Genomic DNA, 17,904 nt, shown 5'->3' on the forward strand with positions numbered 1-17,904 from the left:
TCACCGTGAGGCCTGGGGAGATGATTCAGCAAGTAAAAGTACTTGCCACACAAGGCTGATGAGCTGAATTCAATCCCCAGAACCCACATAAAAAGTCAGATATGGGGGCTGGAAAGATGGCTCAATGGATAAGAGCACTGACTGCTCTTGCAGAGGACCCAAGTTTGATTCCCAGCACCCACATGGCAGTTAGGAACCGTCCTTAACTCCAGTTCCAGGGGAGTCTGAAGCCCCCTTCTGACCTCTGAGGCATTGCACGACACGGATGCACTCACATATATGCAGGCAATACACACATACACATAAAATAAAAATAATAAATAAAATAATAAAATATTTTTTAAAAAATCAGATATGGTAGCACACATCCCTAGTCCCAGTCCTCCTATAGTGAGACAGGAAGCAGAAACAGGGATCTGCCAAAAGCTAGTTTAACAGCAGAAATAAGTAAGACCCTGCCACAAAACAAGGTAGAAGACAGGGCTGGGTGTGGTGGCACACGCCTTTAATCCCAGCACTTGGGAGGCAGAGGCGGGCAGATCTCTGTGAGCTCAAGCCCAGCCTGGTCTACATAGGGAGTTCCAGGACAGCTGGGACTACAGGGAGACCCTGTCTCAAAAAAGACCCCAAAAAAACAAAACAAAACAAAAAACAAGGTAGAAGAAGTGAACCAATTCCTGAAAAGTCCTCTGACCTCCACAGGCACACCATGACAGGTATGTACCCTCACTCACACACACAAAGTAAGTCTTTAAGAAATCACTGTGGGGCTGGAGAGATGGCTCAGAGCACTTGTTTTTGCAGAAGACCTGGGTTTGGATCCCAGCACCCACACGGAGGCTCACAACTGTTTGTAACTCCAATTCCAGATCTGACCACCCTGGCATACACATGGTACACACACATATATACTGGTGAAACATTCATACATATAAAATAAAAATAAAGAAATGCTTTTTCTTTTCTTTTTTTTTCTTTTTTGGTCTCTTTTGGGTTTCCATGTAGCCCCAGCTGGCTTGGAACTACTTTGTAGACCAAGCTGGCATAAAACTCAGAGATCTACCTGCCTTTGCCTCCCAAGTGCTAGAGTTAAAGGCATGCCCTACCATGCCCAGCTACAAATAAATAAATCTTTAAAAAAACAAAGGGAGATTAGTGTGACTAAGTGTGGTACTACATGCCTGAAATCCTAGCACTAAAGAATGCTGAGACATAATGAAACAAAACATTTCTCTTGTGGTAGGGATATAATTTAGTTGGTAGAGTGCTTGCCTAGCATTCATGAAACCCTGGATTTAATCTGCACCAGCACATAAACCAAGAGTGTCTGTAATTCCAGCACTTGTGAGGCAGAGGCAGGTGAGATCAAGGCCAGCCTGGTCTACATAGCAAGTTTCAGGCCAGGTGGACTACAGGGAGCTCCTGTCTCAAAAAAAAAAAAAAAAAAAAAAAAAAAAAGTCAGAATATCAATTTGGGGTCTGGAGCGATGGCTTAGTGGTTAAGAGCACTGACTGCTCTTCCGGAGGACATGGGTTCAGTTCCCAGCACTGCCATTGCAGCCTAACAGCCATCCTTATCTCCAGTTTCAGGGAATCTTACTACTTCTGGCCTCTGTGGGCATTGCATGCATGTGCTACATTTACATACATGTAAGCAAAACACTCATAAACAGAGAAAGAAGGAGAGAGAAAAAAAGAAAGAAAGAAAGAAAGAAAGAAAGAAAGAAAGAGAAAAAAGAAAGGAAAGAGAGAGAGAAGGTGGGAGGGAGGGAGGGAAAGAAAATATCAGTTTGTATTTGGGGTTTTTTTGTTTTGTTTGGGGGGGTGGTCTTTTTGAGACAGGGTCTCCCTGTAGCCCCATCTGGCCTGGAACTTGCTATGTACACCAGGCTGGCCTCGAACTCTGCCTTCCGAGATCAGTTTGTATTTGTATGAAACTGATACTTTTGAGTGAAGTAAGTTATAAGGGGTGCAGAGGAAGGGGACCAGATTTTCCAAAAATATGGGCACAAATTTTCCTTTGGTTTGCTGACAGGTAGTAGTCAATGTATCATCAAGGTTAGCACTCAGTTATGACCTCAAGACTTACCTCACCAACACCCCCAGTTCAGCAGTATTCAAAGTCTTCATCAGCACTGGCAGAAATGATGTCAACCTCAAAGGTAAGGGATTTAACTGTAGGTCTTATGATTATATGCATCTTTCTCCTTTTCCTCGATTCATTTACCCCTTTGGATTAGTAATGTTTTTTTTTTTTTTTCGGTCTTCTTTAGTCTTTTTGAAGTAGGGTCTCCCTGTAGCCCCAGCTGTCCTGGAACTCACTATGTAGGCCAGGCTGGCCTTGAACTCAGAGATCCGCCTGCCTCTGCCTCCCGAGTGCTGGGACTACGCCTGGCAGTAATGTTTTCTTTACTGGCTGGGCATGGTGGCGCATACCTGTGCGACTTGGGTGACTACAGGAGGAGAACTGCAGTAAGTTCAAGGCCATCCTGGGCTACTTAGCAAGATGAAGACCAGGCTGGCCTCAAACTCACAGAGATCTGCCTGCCTCTTGCCTTCCAAGCACTAAAGGCATGCACCACCACACCAGGTTTGGTTTGGTTTTTGAGACAGGGTCTCTTCATGTAGCCCTGACTGGTCTGGAACTCCTTATGTAGACCAGGTTTGCCTCCAACTCAGAGAGATTTGTTTGTCTTTACCTCCTGAGTGTTGGAACTAAAGGCATGCACACCGAGCACAGGCCTGGTTGGTTTGTTTTCTTTTTTTCATTTTTGTTTTTGTTTTTTGATACTGGAATCAAAACAAGGGCCGAAACCCAGGTCTTGTGTATATCAGGTAAGAGCTCTGTACACCCCTAGCCTGGATTAAGGTGTTTTTTTTTTTAATTTTTATTATTTTTATTTTATGTGTATGCATGTATTGCCTGCATGTCAGTAAGTGCACCTGTGTTGTGGAATGCCCATGGAGGACACAAGAAGCTGTTGGATCCCCTGGAACTGGAGTTACAAACAGTTGTTAGCTGCCATGTGAGTGCTGGGATTCAAAACAGGTCTTCTACAAAAACAACCAGTGTTTTTAACTGCTGAGCCATCTCTCCAGCCCTGGATTAAGGTTTTAAAATAAGATCAACCTACTTACTACTTTCTTCTTAAAAAAAAAAAAAAAGGAGCCAGGTATGGTGGCACATGCTTAGTCCCATCACTCAGGAAGTAGAGGCAGGTAGATCGTAGTGAGTTTGAGGCCAGCCTAGTCTACATAGCAACCTGTCTCAAAAAGACCAAAAAAAAAAAAAAAAAAAAAAAAAGAGAGGGGGGTATGTGCACCACCCTCACCCAGCAACATCTTTTTTTTTTCCGGAGCTGAGGACCAAACCCAGGGCATTGCACTTGCTAGGCAAGCGCTCTACCACTGAGCTAAATCCCCAACGCCTCTTTTTTTTCAATTTTTGTAAAAAAAATATTTTAGGGGCCGGAGAGATGGCTCAGTGGTTAAGAACACTGGTGGTTCTTGCACAAGACCTGGGTTCGAATCCCAGCACCCACATGGCAGCTAACAACTGTCTGTAACTCCAGTCCCAGGGTATCTGACAGCCTCTTCTGATCGATGTGAGCATTGCACAACACAGGTGCACTTACCTACATGCCATGGAAGTCAGAAGAGGGCTTTGGATTCCCATGGAATTGGAGTTAAGGACAATTTGGACCACCATGTGGGTGCTGGGAATCAAACCCGGGTCCTCTGCAAGAACAGTCAGTGCTCTTAACTGGTGAGCCATCTCTCCAGCCCCTAATTATTTCATTTTTTATTTTATGTGCATGAGTGTATTGCATGCATGTAAGTGCACCCGTGTTGTACAATGCCAGAGGAAGTCAGAAGAGGGCGTCAAAACCCTGGAACTAGAGTTATAGACAGATGTTAGCCACTATGTGGATGCTGGGACTCGAACCCAGGTCCTCTGCAAGAGCAGCCAGTGCTCTTAACAGCTGAGCCATCTCTCCAGCCCCACCCCATTTTATTTATTTATTTATTATTTATCACTGTAGATTATTCTATATTCCTATTTATTTATTTATTTATTTATTTATTTTGGTCTTTTTGAGACAGGGTCTCCCTTGTAGACCCAATTGACCTGGAACTTGCAATGTAGACCAGGCTTGCCTCAAACTTACAGAGATCCACCTGCCTCTGCCTTCCAGCCCCATTTTTTAAAAAAAATTTTTAAATTATTTTTATTATATGTATTTTGCCTGCAGGCATGTAAGTGCACCTGTATAATGACATCCCTGTGGAAGCCAGAAAAGGGCATCAAATACCCTAGATCTGGAGTTATAAAAGGTTGTTAGATACCATGTGGGTGCTAGTTTCTCTGCAAGAGGCAGTGCTCTTAGCTGCTGAGCCATCTCTCCAGCCCCTAATTTTTTTTTAATAATAAGGATTTATTTTTATTTATGTGTATATGTATATATATATGCTGTGTGTGCAGGTGCCCATGGAGGCCAGAAGAGGGTGTCAGATCCCCTAGAGCTGGAGTTACATGCAGTTGTGAGCCAACCAATGTGGGTGCTGGGAACTGAACTGAGGTCCTTTGTAAGAGCAGCAAGGGCTCTTAATTGCTCAGCCATCTGTCCAAAACCATTGTCATTATTATTATTATTATTATTATTATTATTTTCTTATTATTATTATTGGTCTTTTTGAGACAGGGTCTCCCCATAGCCCCAGCTGGCCTGGAACTCACTATGTAGACCAGGCCGGCCTTGAACTCAGAGATCCACCTGCCTTTGCCTCCCAAGTGCTGGGATTAAAGGCATGTACCCATGCCCAGCTCACAGACAATACTTTTTAAGGGCTAGAGTGATGGCTCAGCGGTTAAGAACACTGGTTGTTCTTGCAGAAGACCCGGGTTCAAGTCCCAGTACCCACATGGCAGCTAACAACTGTCCATAACTCCAGTCCCAGGGGATCTGACAGCCTCTCCTGACCTCCGTGGGCATTGCACCACACGGGTGCACTTACCCACATGCAGACCCTGGACTTGAACTCACAGAGATACACCCACCTCTGCCTCCAGAGTGCTGGGATTAAAGGCATGTTCCACCACACCCAGCATGTTTCTCCTTTTTGCAATTTATTTTTATTGGTTTTTGTTTTTTTTTGGGGGGGGGTCTTTTTGAAGCAGGGTCTCCCTGTAGCCCCAGTTGACCTGGAACTCACTATGTAGACCAGGCTGGCCTTGAACTCACACAGATCTGCCTGCCTCTGCCTCCCAAGTGCTGGGATTAAAGGCATGTGCCACCACGTCCGGCTTATTTTCATTTTTATTGATCTGTTTGTGTGTCTGTGAATGAATGTCATGTGTTCTGCCCTTGGAGGCCAGAAAAGGGTGTTGGATCCCTTGGAACTGGAATTACAGGTGGCTGAGAGTCACCCACTATGGGTGCTGGGAACCATATTCAGGTCCTCTGGAAGAGCAACAAATATTCTTTTTTTCCTTTTAAGACTGGGTCTCACTATGTACTCCTCTATGAGCAACCTCTCTAGCCCCTTAAAAATGTCTTTCCTTCTTTTTCTTTAGGTCTTTTTGAGACAGGGTCTTCCTGTAGCCCCAGCTGGCCTGGAACTCACTTTGTAGACCAGGCTAGCCTAGACCTCACAGAGATCTGCCTGCCTCTGCAGCCAGAGTGCTGGGATTAAAGACTTGAAGCACCCCACCCAGCTTAGAGTTTTTTGTATAGTGGGGCTGGAGAGATGGTTCAGCCGTTAAGAACACTGGTTGTTCTTGCAGAAGACCCAGGTTTGAATCCCAGCACCCACATGGCAGGTAACAACTCCAGTCCCAGGGGATCTGAAAGCCTCTTCTGACCTTTGAGGGCACTGCACAACAAGGGTGCACTTACCTACATGCAGGCAATACACTCAGACACATAAAATAAAAACAATAAATTTTAAAAAGCCAGGTGTGGTGGCGCACACCTTTAATCCCAGCACTTGGGAGGCAGAGGCAGGTCGATCTTTGTGAGTTCAGGCCAGCCTGGCCTACATAGTGAGTTCCAGGACAGCTGGGGCTACAGGGAGACCCGGTCTCAAAAAGACAAAAAAAAAATTTTTTTTTTTGTATAGCACATTCACCTATTGTTGTCCAAGCCATGGCTTTATCTTTTTTAATTTAGTTGTTTTGTGCATGTGTGTTGGTGGGGACACATGCCATGGTGTACAAATGGAGAACAGAGGATAACCCCTGGGTGTCAGTCCTCTCCTACTATGTGGGTTCTAGGGATCAAACTCAGGTCATCAGACTTGGCAGCAAGTGCTTTTGCCCACTAAGCCATTTCACCAGCCCCACGACTTTATTTTTTAGAGACAGGGTGTTGCTATGTAGCCCTGGCTGGCCTCCCCTGATTGCAGATGTGTGTCATCAATTTATGATTTTATAAACAAACAAACCCCACCTTCCAGAATATGAAAGGACAGCTTCTTTTACAAGAATCCTTATGCGGGGGCTGGGGGGGGGGAAGAGGGCTGGAGAGATGGCTCAGCAGTTAAGAACACTGACTGTTCTTGCAGAAGACCTGGGTTCGAATCCCAGCACCCACATAGCAGCTAACAACTGTCCCTAACTCCAGTTCCAGGATATCTGACAGCCTCTTCTGTCCTCCACAGCCATTGCAGGACACGGGCGCACTTACCTACATGTAGGCAATACACGCATACACATAAAATAAAAATGGTAAGGTCTGGAGAGATGGCTCAGTGGTTAAGAGCACGGATTGCTCTTGCAGAGGACCCAGATTCAATTCCCAGCACCCACATGGTGGCTACGAACCATCCTTAACTCCAGTTCCAGGAGTATCTGAAGCCTCTTCTGTCCTCCACAGCCATTGCAGGACACGGGCGCACTTACCTACATGTAGGCAATACACGCATACACATAAAATAAAAATAATAAATAAAATATAAAAAATAAAATAAAATATTTTTTAAAAACCAAAGGAAAGAAACACTTAAGGTGTGGATACATGTTTGGGACAGATCAGAATGGGGTATGCAGGCAATGGAGAAAGAGCCTTGGCAGACTGAAGACTACAGAAACTACAGGGGAAAATCCTGTTAACAAGATGCCAGGAAATCAGTACCTATTTAATCTAGACGAATGCCAGCTGAACCAAGCAGTGCTATCCATTTCTTCCTGGCTACATGGTTCCTGTTATGACACTACTTGTGGAAAAGTTTTAGGTATTTGGGGTTTGATTCATACTGCAATCATGTATGGAGAACAAACCTCCTAGACTAACTGCTACCTCCCATATTGAGTGCTTTACTGTTAGTAAATGTTCAGCTTCCTTGGTTTTTAAGACTTATGTATTCACACACACTTCAGTAGCTGGTTCTTGGTTCTCTACTTCCACGTCACTTTGAGTCAGGGTTTCTCTCATTATTTCTGTTCCTGAGTAAGCTTTCAGCTGATTCCTGTCTGCATCCCATCTCACTGTAGGAATACTGGGACAGATGTGAACCACATCTGGGCAGCTGGTTTCTGGGGATCAAACTTAAGGTTGTCAGGTTTGCATGGAAAGTGCTTTCGCCTGCTGGCCCTATCCAACTTTCTTGTAACCTAATTTCTACTGTTGAATAACAAAAAACTTTGAAAAAGGACACCACAGACACCACTTATGTATTGATAAGAAACCCCACTATGGCCATTCAATTTAGCAGAGACAAAGGTCTGTTCATCTACCTGGATGGCAGCAGAGCTGTGCTTTCTTTTTGGGTTTTTTTTTTGTTTTTTTTTTTCTGGTCTTTTGAAAGAGTGTCTCCTTGTAGCCCCAGCTGGCCTGGAACTTACTATATAGAGCAGGCTGGCCTGGAAATCACAGAGATCCTCCTGCCTCTGCCTCTAGAGTGCTGGGATTAAAGGCATGTGCCACTTACACCCAGCTGTTTTTTATTTTTTTTTAAGAGTTTATTTTTACTTATGCCTGTATCCATGTGTGTGAATATCACATGTATGTATGGGTGCATGTGGAGGTCAGAAAAGTGTCTGGTCCTCTGGAGCTGGAGTTATAGGCAGTTGTAAGTCACCCAAAGTGGATGCTGGGAACAAAACTTGGGTCCTGTGCAAGAGCAGCAAGGGCTCTTAACCACTGCTCATCTCTCCAACCCCCATAATCTTTCCTTGTACAAAGTCTCTTTAGTAACTGTAATTTATCTTTTCTGCTTCTTAGGATTTTGCACACCAAATCAGGCTTTGGCCATTACAAAAGTACTTCTTCCAGAGACTCTCATGCGGTGCCATGTACAGTTCAGTAATACTTTGTTAGATATTCCAGCAAGTAAAGTTTTTCATGTCCATTCAGAATTCAGCATTGAAAAAGGTAGTTCCTGCCTGTTTGCCTGTTTGTGCACTTGTCCCTTTCCGTTCTTGTTGGAATCTGTTCAGTCTAATTTTATCTACCTGTGAAAACTTTCTCAATCAACATTTTTTTGAGGCAATCTCATGTATCCCATGCTGGCCTCAAATGCAAGAATGACTTTGAACTGATCCTCCTGCCTCCACCTGAGTGCTGGGATTATAGTTTAATGTGTTACTGGACATTGAGCCCAGAGCTTACTGCATGGCTGGCAAGCTGTCTACCAACTGAGCAACATCTCCAGTCCTATTCAACCAACTTTTAACACAAGTTGCCTAGAACACCCTGTGTTTTTCCATAATTTAATTATTTTTTTTAGACAGAGTCCCACTAAGCTGGCCTGGAACTTGCTATGTAGACCCTGCTGGCCTCAAGATCAAAAATCTGTCTGCCTCTACCTCCCGAGTGCTGGGATTAAAGGCCTGTACCACCATGCCCAGCTCATTTACTATCTTTTGGTCCTTATTCTCTGAAGGTCTGGACTGTGTCTAATTCATCTTTTATCTTCAACATGTATCATAGTATTTGACTAGTCCAAGTAACTGAATGGCATTAACAGGAAATAAGATGACCCTGGAATGGCTTTAAATCAGCTGATCTAAACTGACAGCATTTAGCTGGGCTGGTGGTACAAACCTCTAATCCCAGCACTCAGAAGGCTGAGGCAGGAGAATCACAATCAAGGCCTGCCTGAGCTGCAGGCTAACCTGGGCAACTAAACTGAGACTATGTTCAAAATAATAAGTAAAAAGAGGGCTGGATATATAGCTCAGTGGTAGATTGATCACCTACAATGTGGGAGGCCCTAGGTTCAATCTCAGTATTGAAAAATATATATCATGTGTATGTTTATCTGTCCGTCTTTGTATGACTGTATCAAATAAAAGGTATAAGCAGAATAATGCTACATCATAGGGGCTCTCTAATCCTAGACCACTTGGTTTGAACAGTATGGGTAATGAACAACCACTGAAGCCAGGTTCATTCAGCAAAGTGTTAAACACTGCGTATGAAGCACTAGAGCAGGAGCTGCAGATGGAGGAAAGCTTTTGCACTGAGGGTATGGCTCAGTGATAAAGCACTTACTAGAACATGTGATGCCTAATCACCAGGGAAGGGGAACAGAGAAGAGGTGGTACCATAGGCAACAAAACCAAGTTCCAAAAGTTTTCCTCTTCCTTCTGCATGCTTAGTCCTTTGTACCCTGCTGTGCCATATTATTTAACACAGACATGTTGACTTATTTATTGGTTAGCACTGTTAGGCATCAAGTTCAGCTGTGGGTTCTTTTTCTCTGATATTTTCCTCATAGTGGTCAATAAGGTACCGATACTGAATGCTCAACACTGTTCATGTTTTTTCTTCCTACATTCTTCCTTACTATCCTAATTCAGTTGCCTCCATTGAACCTCTGAACCTTCCTGCTCAGTTTTTCTTTCTTTCAGGGGTCTATGTCTGCCTAATCAAGGTTCGAGAGAAGTCAGAGGAGTTGCACCAAGCCCTCAGCCTGGCTGACACTTCAGTCTATGGGTGGGCCACCCTGGTCAGTGAACACAGAAAGAATGGAATGCAAAGAATTCTCATTCCTTTCATCCCAGCTTTTTATATGAACCAGTCAGAATTGGTTCTCAGGCACAAAGACACCGGGGAGCTCAGAGTCCTGGGAGTGGATAGAGTTCTTGAGAGCCTAGAGGTATGTGTCAATGTCTGAACTAACAGTACTGGAGACTAGGGATTTGTTTTCTGTTGCCTTTTTTTTTTTTTTTTTTAAGATAGACTTTTATTGCCGGGCGTAGTGGCGCACGCTTTTAGTCCCAGCACTCGGGAGGCAGAGGCAGGCAGATCTCTGTGAGTTCAAGGCCAGCCTGGTCTACATAGTGAGTTCCAGGCCAGCTGGGGATACAGGGAGACCCTGTCTCAAAAAAGACAAAAAAAAAAAAAAAAAAAAAAGTTCCATTTTAAAATTCTTTTAAAAAATATTTATGAGTGTTGTGTAAGTGCACCTGTGTTGTGCAGTGCCCACAGATGTAAGAAGAGGGCATCAGATCCCCTAGAACTGGAGTTGCAGAGGGTTGTTACCCACCATGTTGGTGCTAGGAACCAAACCCAGGTTCCCTGCAAGAGCAGCCAGTGCTCTAACCATTGAACCATCCCTCCAGCCCCAAAGTATTTAAAATTTTTTCTATTCCTGGGCTGAGGATACCTGGTGTCACCTGTAATCCCAGCACTTGGGAGAATCAAAAGTTCAAGGTCATCATTAACAATATAGCAAATTTAAGGGCAGCCTGGGCTGTATGAGCCTTTCAGTCTTTCAGCTCATCTTTCTTTATCCATGTGTGTGTGTGTCCAAGTGTGGAGGGTGGAGTTTGGCATCAGTCTTCCTCAATTGCTTTCTACATAGTAAGACTTTAATCTTTGTATGTCAATATGTAAGCATGTGTGTGGAGACAGAGGGCTTTGGATGTCTTTTTCTAACAGAGAGCATTTCTGCTTTTTTTTTTCGTTTTGTTTTTGGAAACAGGGTCTTACCATATAGCCATGATTGGACTGGAATTCACTATGTAGAGCATGCTGGCTTGGAACTCAAGAGATGCACCTGCCTCTGCCTCCCAAGTGCTGGGATTAAAGGTGTCACCATGCCAGATCCTCCACTTTTTCATTTCTCCCACTGAACCTGGAATAGCCTCAAGGAGCCTCCAGTTTCTGCCTCCCCAGGACTGGATTATAGGCACACTCCCATGCCTAGCTATTTTACGGGGTGCTGGGGATTGGACAAGGGTTCTCAGGCTTGCAAGGCATGCACTTTACCAACAGCCATCTGTCTCGTCCCTATCTTCTAATACATCTAAGGTGGTGAAAAAGTAAATGACTTGTCAGATGGCTAGCTGGAAATCCAGATCTTAAAAATTCTTGTACTATTTCAGACAATACTGACCTATCTTCTTTCAAACAAGTGTTTTCTTTCCTCCAAGGTCTTCTCCAGCTCCCCATTTCTAGCAGTGTCCAGCCACAGGCACTCTACCCTCATGACAGGCCTGATTATCTACCTAGTAAGAGCAGTCAACTTCACTGCCTTCCAGCAGATGGCGTCACCTGTTTTCATTAATATTTCCTGTGCGCTCACCAGTCAAAGTAAGGTTGTGGTAGTCAGAGCTATGAAGGATAAACCTGGTACAGGTGAGCATTGGGGATTTCTATTTTTATTTCACGTGTATGAGTGTTATGCCTGCATTATGTAAGTATACCTGTGTTGTAAAATGCCCATGGAGTCAGAAGAGGGTGTTGGATCCACTGGAACTAGTTAGGAGGGTTGTTAGCCACCACATGGGTGCTGGGAACCAAATCCAGGTCCTCTGCAAGAGCAGCCAGTGCTCTTAGCCACTGTGTCATCCCTTCAGCCTGAATTTCTATTTTTAATCTAGATGGGGAAAGAATGTATCAGATAGGGTCCCTATCTTTTTTTCTTTTGGGTTTTTTTGAGACAAGTTCTGCCTGTAGCCCCAGCTTGAACTCCACATGTACATCAGACTGACCTCTATCTCACAGACCTTCTGAGTGCTGGGACTGAAGGCATGAGTGTGCCACCACACCAGCTTTACTTTTTTATTTTTTTTTATTCTCTTTTTGAAGCAGAGTCTCCTTGTAGGCCCAGCTGTCCTGGAATTCACTGTGTATACCAGGCTGGCCTTGAACTCACAGAGATCCGCCTGCCTCTGCCTCCCAAGTGCTGGGACTACAGGCGTGCGCCACCACGCTTTAATTGATTTTTATGTCTATGAGTGTCTTGCCTGCATGTAAGTGCACCGTTGTCATGCAGAGCCAGAGGGTGTTGTATTCCCTGAAACTGAATTACAGACAGGTTGTTAGCTGCAATGTGGGTGCTGGGAATCGAACTCCGGTCCTCTGGAAGGGCAGCCAGTGCTCTTAAACCACTGATCCACCTCTCCAGCCCCCATTTTTTTTTTTTTTTTTTTTTTTAGTCTTACAGGGTCTCCCTGTAGCCCCAGCTGTCCTGGAACTCACTATGTAGACCAAGCTGGCCTTGAACCCACAGAGATCCACCTGCCTCTGCCTCCCGAGTGCTGGGATTAAAGGCGTGTGCCACCATGCCTGGCAGCTTTACTTTTTTAAAAAATCGGTTTGTGCAAGGCATGGTGGCACACATCTTTAATCCTAGTACTCAGGAAGCAGAGGCTGGCAGATCTGTGAGTTCCAGGCCTACTGGGACTACAAGGAGACCCTGTCTCCAAAAAGACGAAAAAAAAAAAAAAGATTTATATTTAACGTGTATTTTGCCTGCATGCATGTATGTGCAATACCCTCAGAGGCCTGAAGAAGGCATTGGGTCCCCTGGAACTGCTGTCCTGTGGGTGCTGGGAGCAGAACCTGGATCCTCTTTAAGAGCAGCCAGAGCTCTTAACTGCTGAGTCATCTCTCCTGCACCCCCCCACCCCCCCCACCCCCGCAACTAGCCAGATTTTTAAGACAGGGTATCATGTATCCCAAGCTGGCCTTGAATTTTCAAACTGGCCTTGAAGTTAGCAGAGCACCCTGAACTCCTGACCTTCCCCTCTCATCCTCCTCAGTGCTGGAAATAGAGGTGTACACCAGCATGCCCCTTTTGAGGTACTAGGTACTGAACTCAGTTTCCTGTATGCTTAGGCGCAACTAGCCAGATTTTTAAGACAGGGTATCATGTATCCCAAGCTGGCCTTGAATTTTCAAACTGGCCTTGAAGTTAGCAGAGCACCCTGAACTCCTGACCTTCCCCTCTCATCCTCCTCAGTGCTGGAAATAGAGGTGTACACCAGCATGCCCCTTTTGAGGTACTAGGTACTGAACTCAGTTTCCTGTATGCTTAGGCAGCCACTCTAACAACTGAGCTACATTCCCAGCCTCAGTTAATTTTATACTTAAATAATACTAAATTAAAAACTGAGTACCCTCTAAGCCCAATGTTTGGGAGGCTGAAACAGGAACTCAAGGCCAGCCTGGGCTACATATATAGCAAGGTCCTGTCTCAAAAATCAAGTTACACCAGTTCAACAGGAGTTAAATTTGTGACCTTTGTTACAGCAGACTAACATACATCAAACTTCTTTATCTGCTCATGTAAATTCTGAATTTTTTTGATCCTTGTGGTTCAGGGAACAGACTGGTCAGCTTTAGGCATAGCCAGCAAATGTTCCAGTGCTCTACCATTCCAGCCATGTCAATTCTGTCAAGTGAACTATTTACCCTATTTTAAACTTCTCAGAAAGTGTGGTGGCAAATGCCTATCATTCTAGTACTCAAAGCAGGACAGTGATTTTTTTTTTTTTTTTTTTTTTTTTTTTTTTTTTTTGAATTTTTTTTGTCTTTCTTTTTGTCTTTTTGAGACAGGGTCTCCCTGTAGCCCGAGTTGTCCTGGATTCACTATGGAAACCAGGCTGGCATCAAACTCACAGAGATCCGCCTGCCTCTGCCTCCCGAGTGCTGAGATTAAAGGCATGCGCCACCACACCCAGCCAGGACAGTGACTGAGACCCTGTGGGGTGGGGGGAGCACCAGATGCCAGACTGAGACTGGTAGATCTGGGGGAACAAAACTTACCAGGTTAATTTTATAATCCAAGCACTTGGAAGGTAGAGGATTGCAGCACAAAGTCAGCCATCTCAAAGACCAAAACAAATTCTAAACCTTTGTTTTCTTTGAAAGTATTTAGCAGATACTTTCAGATCAGGCAACTGGCATATGTGGGTAACTACAGAACAAAACTTAGCTTCCCTGATCCTAATTCCAGTTTAGAAATGATAGCAAGGTTAGATGGGATGAAAACAGAAAGACGTGTGTTGTGTTAATATTCAAAGCCAAAGGACCGTTCTCTTAACACTTTAGTCCTCATAATTATTGGGGGCGAATCAAGCTGAACCTGTTTCTTAATGGGAGAAAAGGTTTTGTTATTTGGCTTTTTGAGACAGGGTCTCACTATGTAGCCCTGGCTGACCTGGATGCTGGGTCTTTTGCAAGGGCAGGCACTCCTGAGCCCCATCTCCAGTCCAGGTTTTTCAGATATGGCTGGCTTTCAACTCAGAATTTAGACATCAAAGGCAACCTCAAGGACTATTCTGCCTCCAGGCACCCCTCACCCCAGTGCTTATAGGCTTGTACACTACCATATCAGGTTTCATGTGATACTGGTGATCAAACCCAAGGCCTCATGGATGTCAGGCAAGCACTCCATTGGCCCGTATCTCCAACCCACAAGAAAAGCTTTTCTAAAAAAATATTTTTTTATGCTGGGCATGGTGGCACATAACTTTAATCCTAGCAGAGGCAGGCAGATCTCTGAGTTCTAGGCCAATTGGGCTACAGGGAGTCCTTATATTAAAATGACCAAAAATATATTTTATATATAAGCCAGGCGTGGTGCATGCCTTTAATCCCAGCACTCAGGGGGCAGAGGCAGGCTAATCTCTGTGAGTTCAAAGCTAGCCTGGTCTACATAGTGAGTTCCAGGACAGCTGGGGCTACAGGGAGACCCTGTCTCAAAAAGACATATATATATTTATGGTAGTTAAGAGCACTAACTGCTCTTGTGGAGGACCAGGGTTTGATTCCCAGGACCCACATGGTGGTTAACCATCACTCCAGTTCCAGGGTATCTGACACTTTCTATTGATCTCTGTGCGCATTACACAACATGGGTGCACTTAACACACACGCAAGCAATATATTCATAAACAAAAATAATTTTTTAATGATTTTTATTTTATGTGTGAGTGTATTGCTTGCATGTATGTGAGTGCACCCATGTCATGCAATGCCGTGGTCAGAAGAGGGCTTTGGATTCCCCTGGAACTGGAGTTAAGGACAGTTTGTAGCTGCCATGTAGGTGCCAGGGATCGAACCCAGGTCCTCTGCAAGAGCAGTCAGTGCTTTTAAGCACTGAGCCATCTCTCCAGACCCACAAAAATGTATTTTTTAATATATTTTTTGCCAGGTGTAATGGTACACACCTTTAATCCCAGCACTTGGAAGGCAGAGGCAGGCAGATCTGAGTTCCGAGCCAGCTGAGGAGACCAAGTCTCAAAGACCAAAAACATAGATATAATTTTTTATTTTGTGTATGAGTGTTTTGCCTGCATCTAAGTGTACCAGTGCATTCAATGCCCATGGAAGCCAGAAGAGGGCATTGGATCCCTTGGAACTAGAGTTAAAAACATTGTTAGTCACATGGGTGCTGAGAACCCAGATTCTCTGCAAAAGCAGCCAATACTTTTTAACTGCTCAGACCTCTCTCCAGCCCCACCCCACCCCCACAAAAAAGATTGTGATGTTTGTGTGCACTTCAGTGTGCATGTATGTGGAAGTCAGAATAATCGAGGGAGTCTGAATCTCTCCATGTGGGTTCCACAGTCTGGGCAAGCATCCACACTGAGCCATGAAGCAGCTTTTGATGTTTTTGTGTGAATGTTATACCTAATCCAGTAGTATAAGCACATTTATAGCCCAGTGGGACAAACTGTTTAACAGGCATACCTGGGTAGAAAAAAAGGGGAAGAAATTGAGGGGCTAGTCCTACTAGTAGAACTCTACTAGTCAATCTGTACTTTTCCTCTTTTTTGGAGGAGAGGGGATGTATTTTTTGAGGTTTTATTTGTTTTATGTGTATGAGTGCTATACTCGTATGTGTGTGAGTGCACCTATGTCGTGCAGTGCTCAGGACAGTAGAGGCCATCGGATCCCTGGAACATGGGTACTGGGATTCAAACCCAAGTCTTTTGTAAGAACAGTCAGTGCTCTTAACGGCTGAACCATCTCTCCAACCCCTTTATTGCAATAATTTTAAAACCTAGAGTACTAGAACAATACTTGGAAGGTGGAGACAGGAGGACCAGAAGTTCAAAGTCTTCCTCAGGTATACATCAAGTGTTGGGGCTGAGTACAAAGGAAAAAAAGTTACAGTAATTAGACCTGTACCTAGATTTTTTTCAAACATCTGACAACTGTGCAATACAACCATGCTTATTTTTTAACTTATTTTATTCCTATTTATACATCTAAAAACAATACTCTCAGATGGGACCCATCAGATGTCAAAACTACCAAAAAAATGATTAACTACAAAGTTTTGAACTGGATTTGTTGTTGGAAGAGTGCTGACTTAGCAAGCATGAAGCCCCAGAACTAGATAAAAATCAAATATGGGGACTGGAGAGATGGCTCAGTAGTTAAGAACACTGTTCCTGCAGAAGACCCAGGTTCGAATCCCAGCACCCACATGGCAGCTAACAACTGTCTTTAACTCCAGTTCAGGGGATCCCACAGCCTCTTCTGTCCTCCACGGGCATTGCACAACATGGGTGCACTCACCTACATGCAGGCAATACACATACATATAAAACACTTGGGAGGCAGAGGCAGACGGATCTGAGTTCAAGGCCAGCCTGGTCTACATAGTGAGTTCCAGGACAGCTGGGGCTACAGGAAGACTCCGTCTCAAAAAGATCAAAAAAATAAATTTTATTTATATATATTTATTCATATATATATTATTTTTTTTTAAAATCAAATATGATGAAATGTGCAAGCAGTCCCAGCACTCAGAGCTAGCCTATGGTGGCACACGCCCTGTCTCAAAAAGAAGAAAAAATATCAAATGGGGGCAGGGGTTTTCAAATGGCAGATTTTAAAGCAATTTTTGTTAACACAGGACATATGGGCTCATAAACCAAGATTTTATTACTGTGGAGATAGAAAAACAAACAGATGAACGCTAAGATTAAGGGCTGGGTTCTGAATTTCACTTTTGAATAGGTAAGAGGACTTCAGACAGGGTGCCAGTCTACCCCAGGCTGTCCTGCGATCCTCTACGGGGAATCACAGGGTACTAGCACCACAACTAGTACATTAAAAATACATCATTTCTACCCTCCCTCTTTCCCCTCCAGTTCCTCCCATGCACCCCCCCCCCCAATACTCTAATGACCAGTTTCAGACACCACCTGCTCTAGATATGCTATTAATTATTAACGTATTTTGTCCTGTTAAGGCAATGCAGATCACTGTGAAGGTTCAGGTATCGTCAAACATTTTGTTGGTTCTTACCAGAGCCTGCTCTTTACTCTCTTCGCTGTGCTGGCATCAACAGCTTTCATCTTTCTAGGTAAGGGGCCTGCATGGTGGACTTTGACTTGGCAACTGACTTCATTTTATTTCACAAACTAAACAAGGATGAAAATTAGCTGTTTATCACAACTAATTCACTGACAAGCAGTTGACACTGAGCCTCCCTAGCCCAGTTACCTAGGGGACTAAAAAGTCCTCTTCAATTTACTAGCAAAGAACCAGCACACTAGACACAAGGCCAACTACCACCACCACTCAAGTGGAAACCACCAAGATACCTTTGCTGTAAGGTATAATCAGGATGACTGCTACAACTATTGCCTACACATGCATTTCCTCATCTTTTAGCTAAAGCTAAAAAAAAAAAAAAAAAAAAAAAAAAACC

The 17,904-nt window shown here is 44.1% G+C and overlaps 1 protein-coding gene across 1 annotated transcript in view; it reads left to right on the plus strand.

Moving 5' to 3' along the window:
• The window catches only part of Nup210l (nucleoporin 210 like), a 125,284-nt gene that overhangs the window by 106,168 nt on the left and 1,212 nt on the right, over window positions 1-17,904 (plus strand). Inside the window, 5 exon segments of the mRNA XM_008855152.3 lie at window positions 2,036-2,162; window positions 8,223-8,372; window positions 9,854-10,101; window positions 11,381-11,585; window positions 17,452-17,556. Of these exon segments, the coding sequence (XP_008853374.2) occupies window positions 2,036-2,162; window positions 8,223-8,372; window positions 9,854-10,101; window positions 11,381-11,585; window positions 17,452-17,556 (835 nt within the window).

This window comes from Nannospalax galili, unplaced genomic scaffold (assembly GCF_000622305.1).
Source record: "Nannospalax galili isolate Female #2095 unplaced genomic scaffold, S.galili_v1.0 scaffold591, whole genome shotgun sequence".
NCBI lineage: Eukaryota > Metazoa > Chordata > Mammalia > Rodentia > Spalacidae > Nannospalax > Nannospalax galili.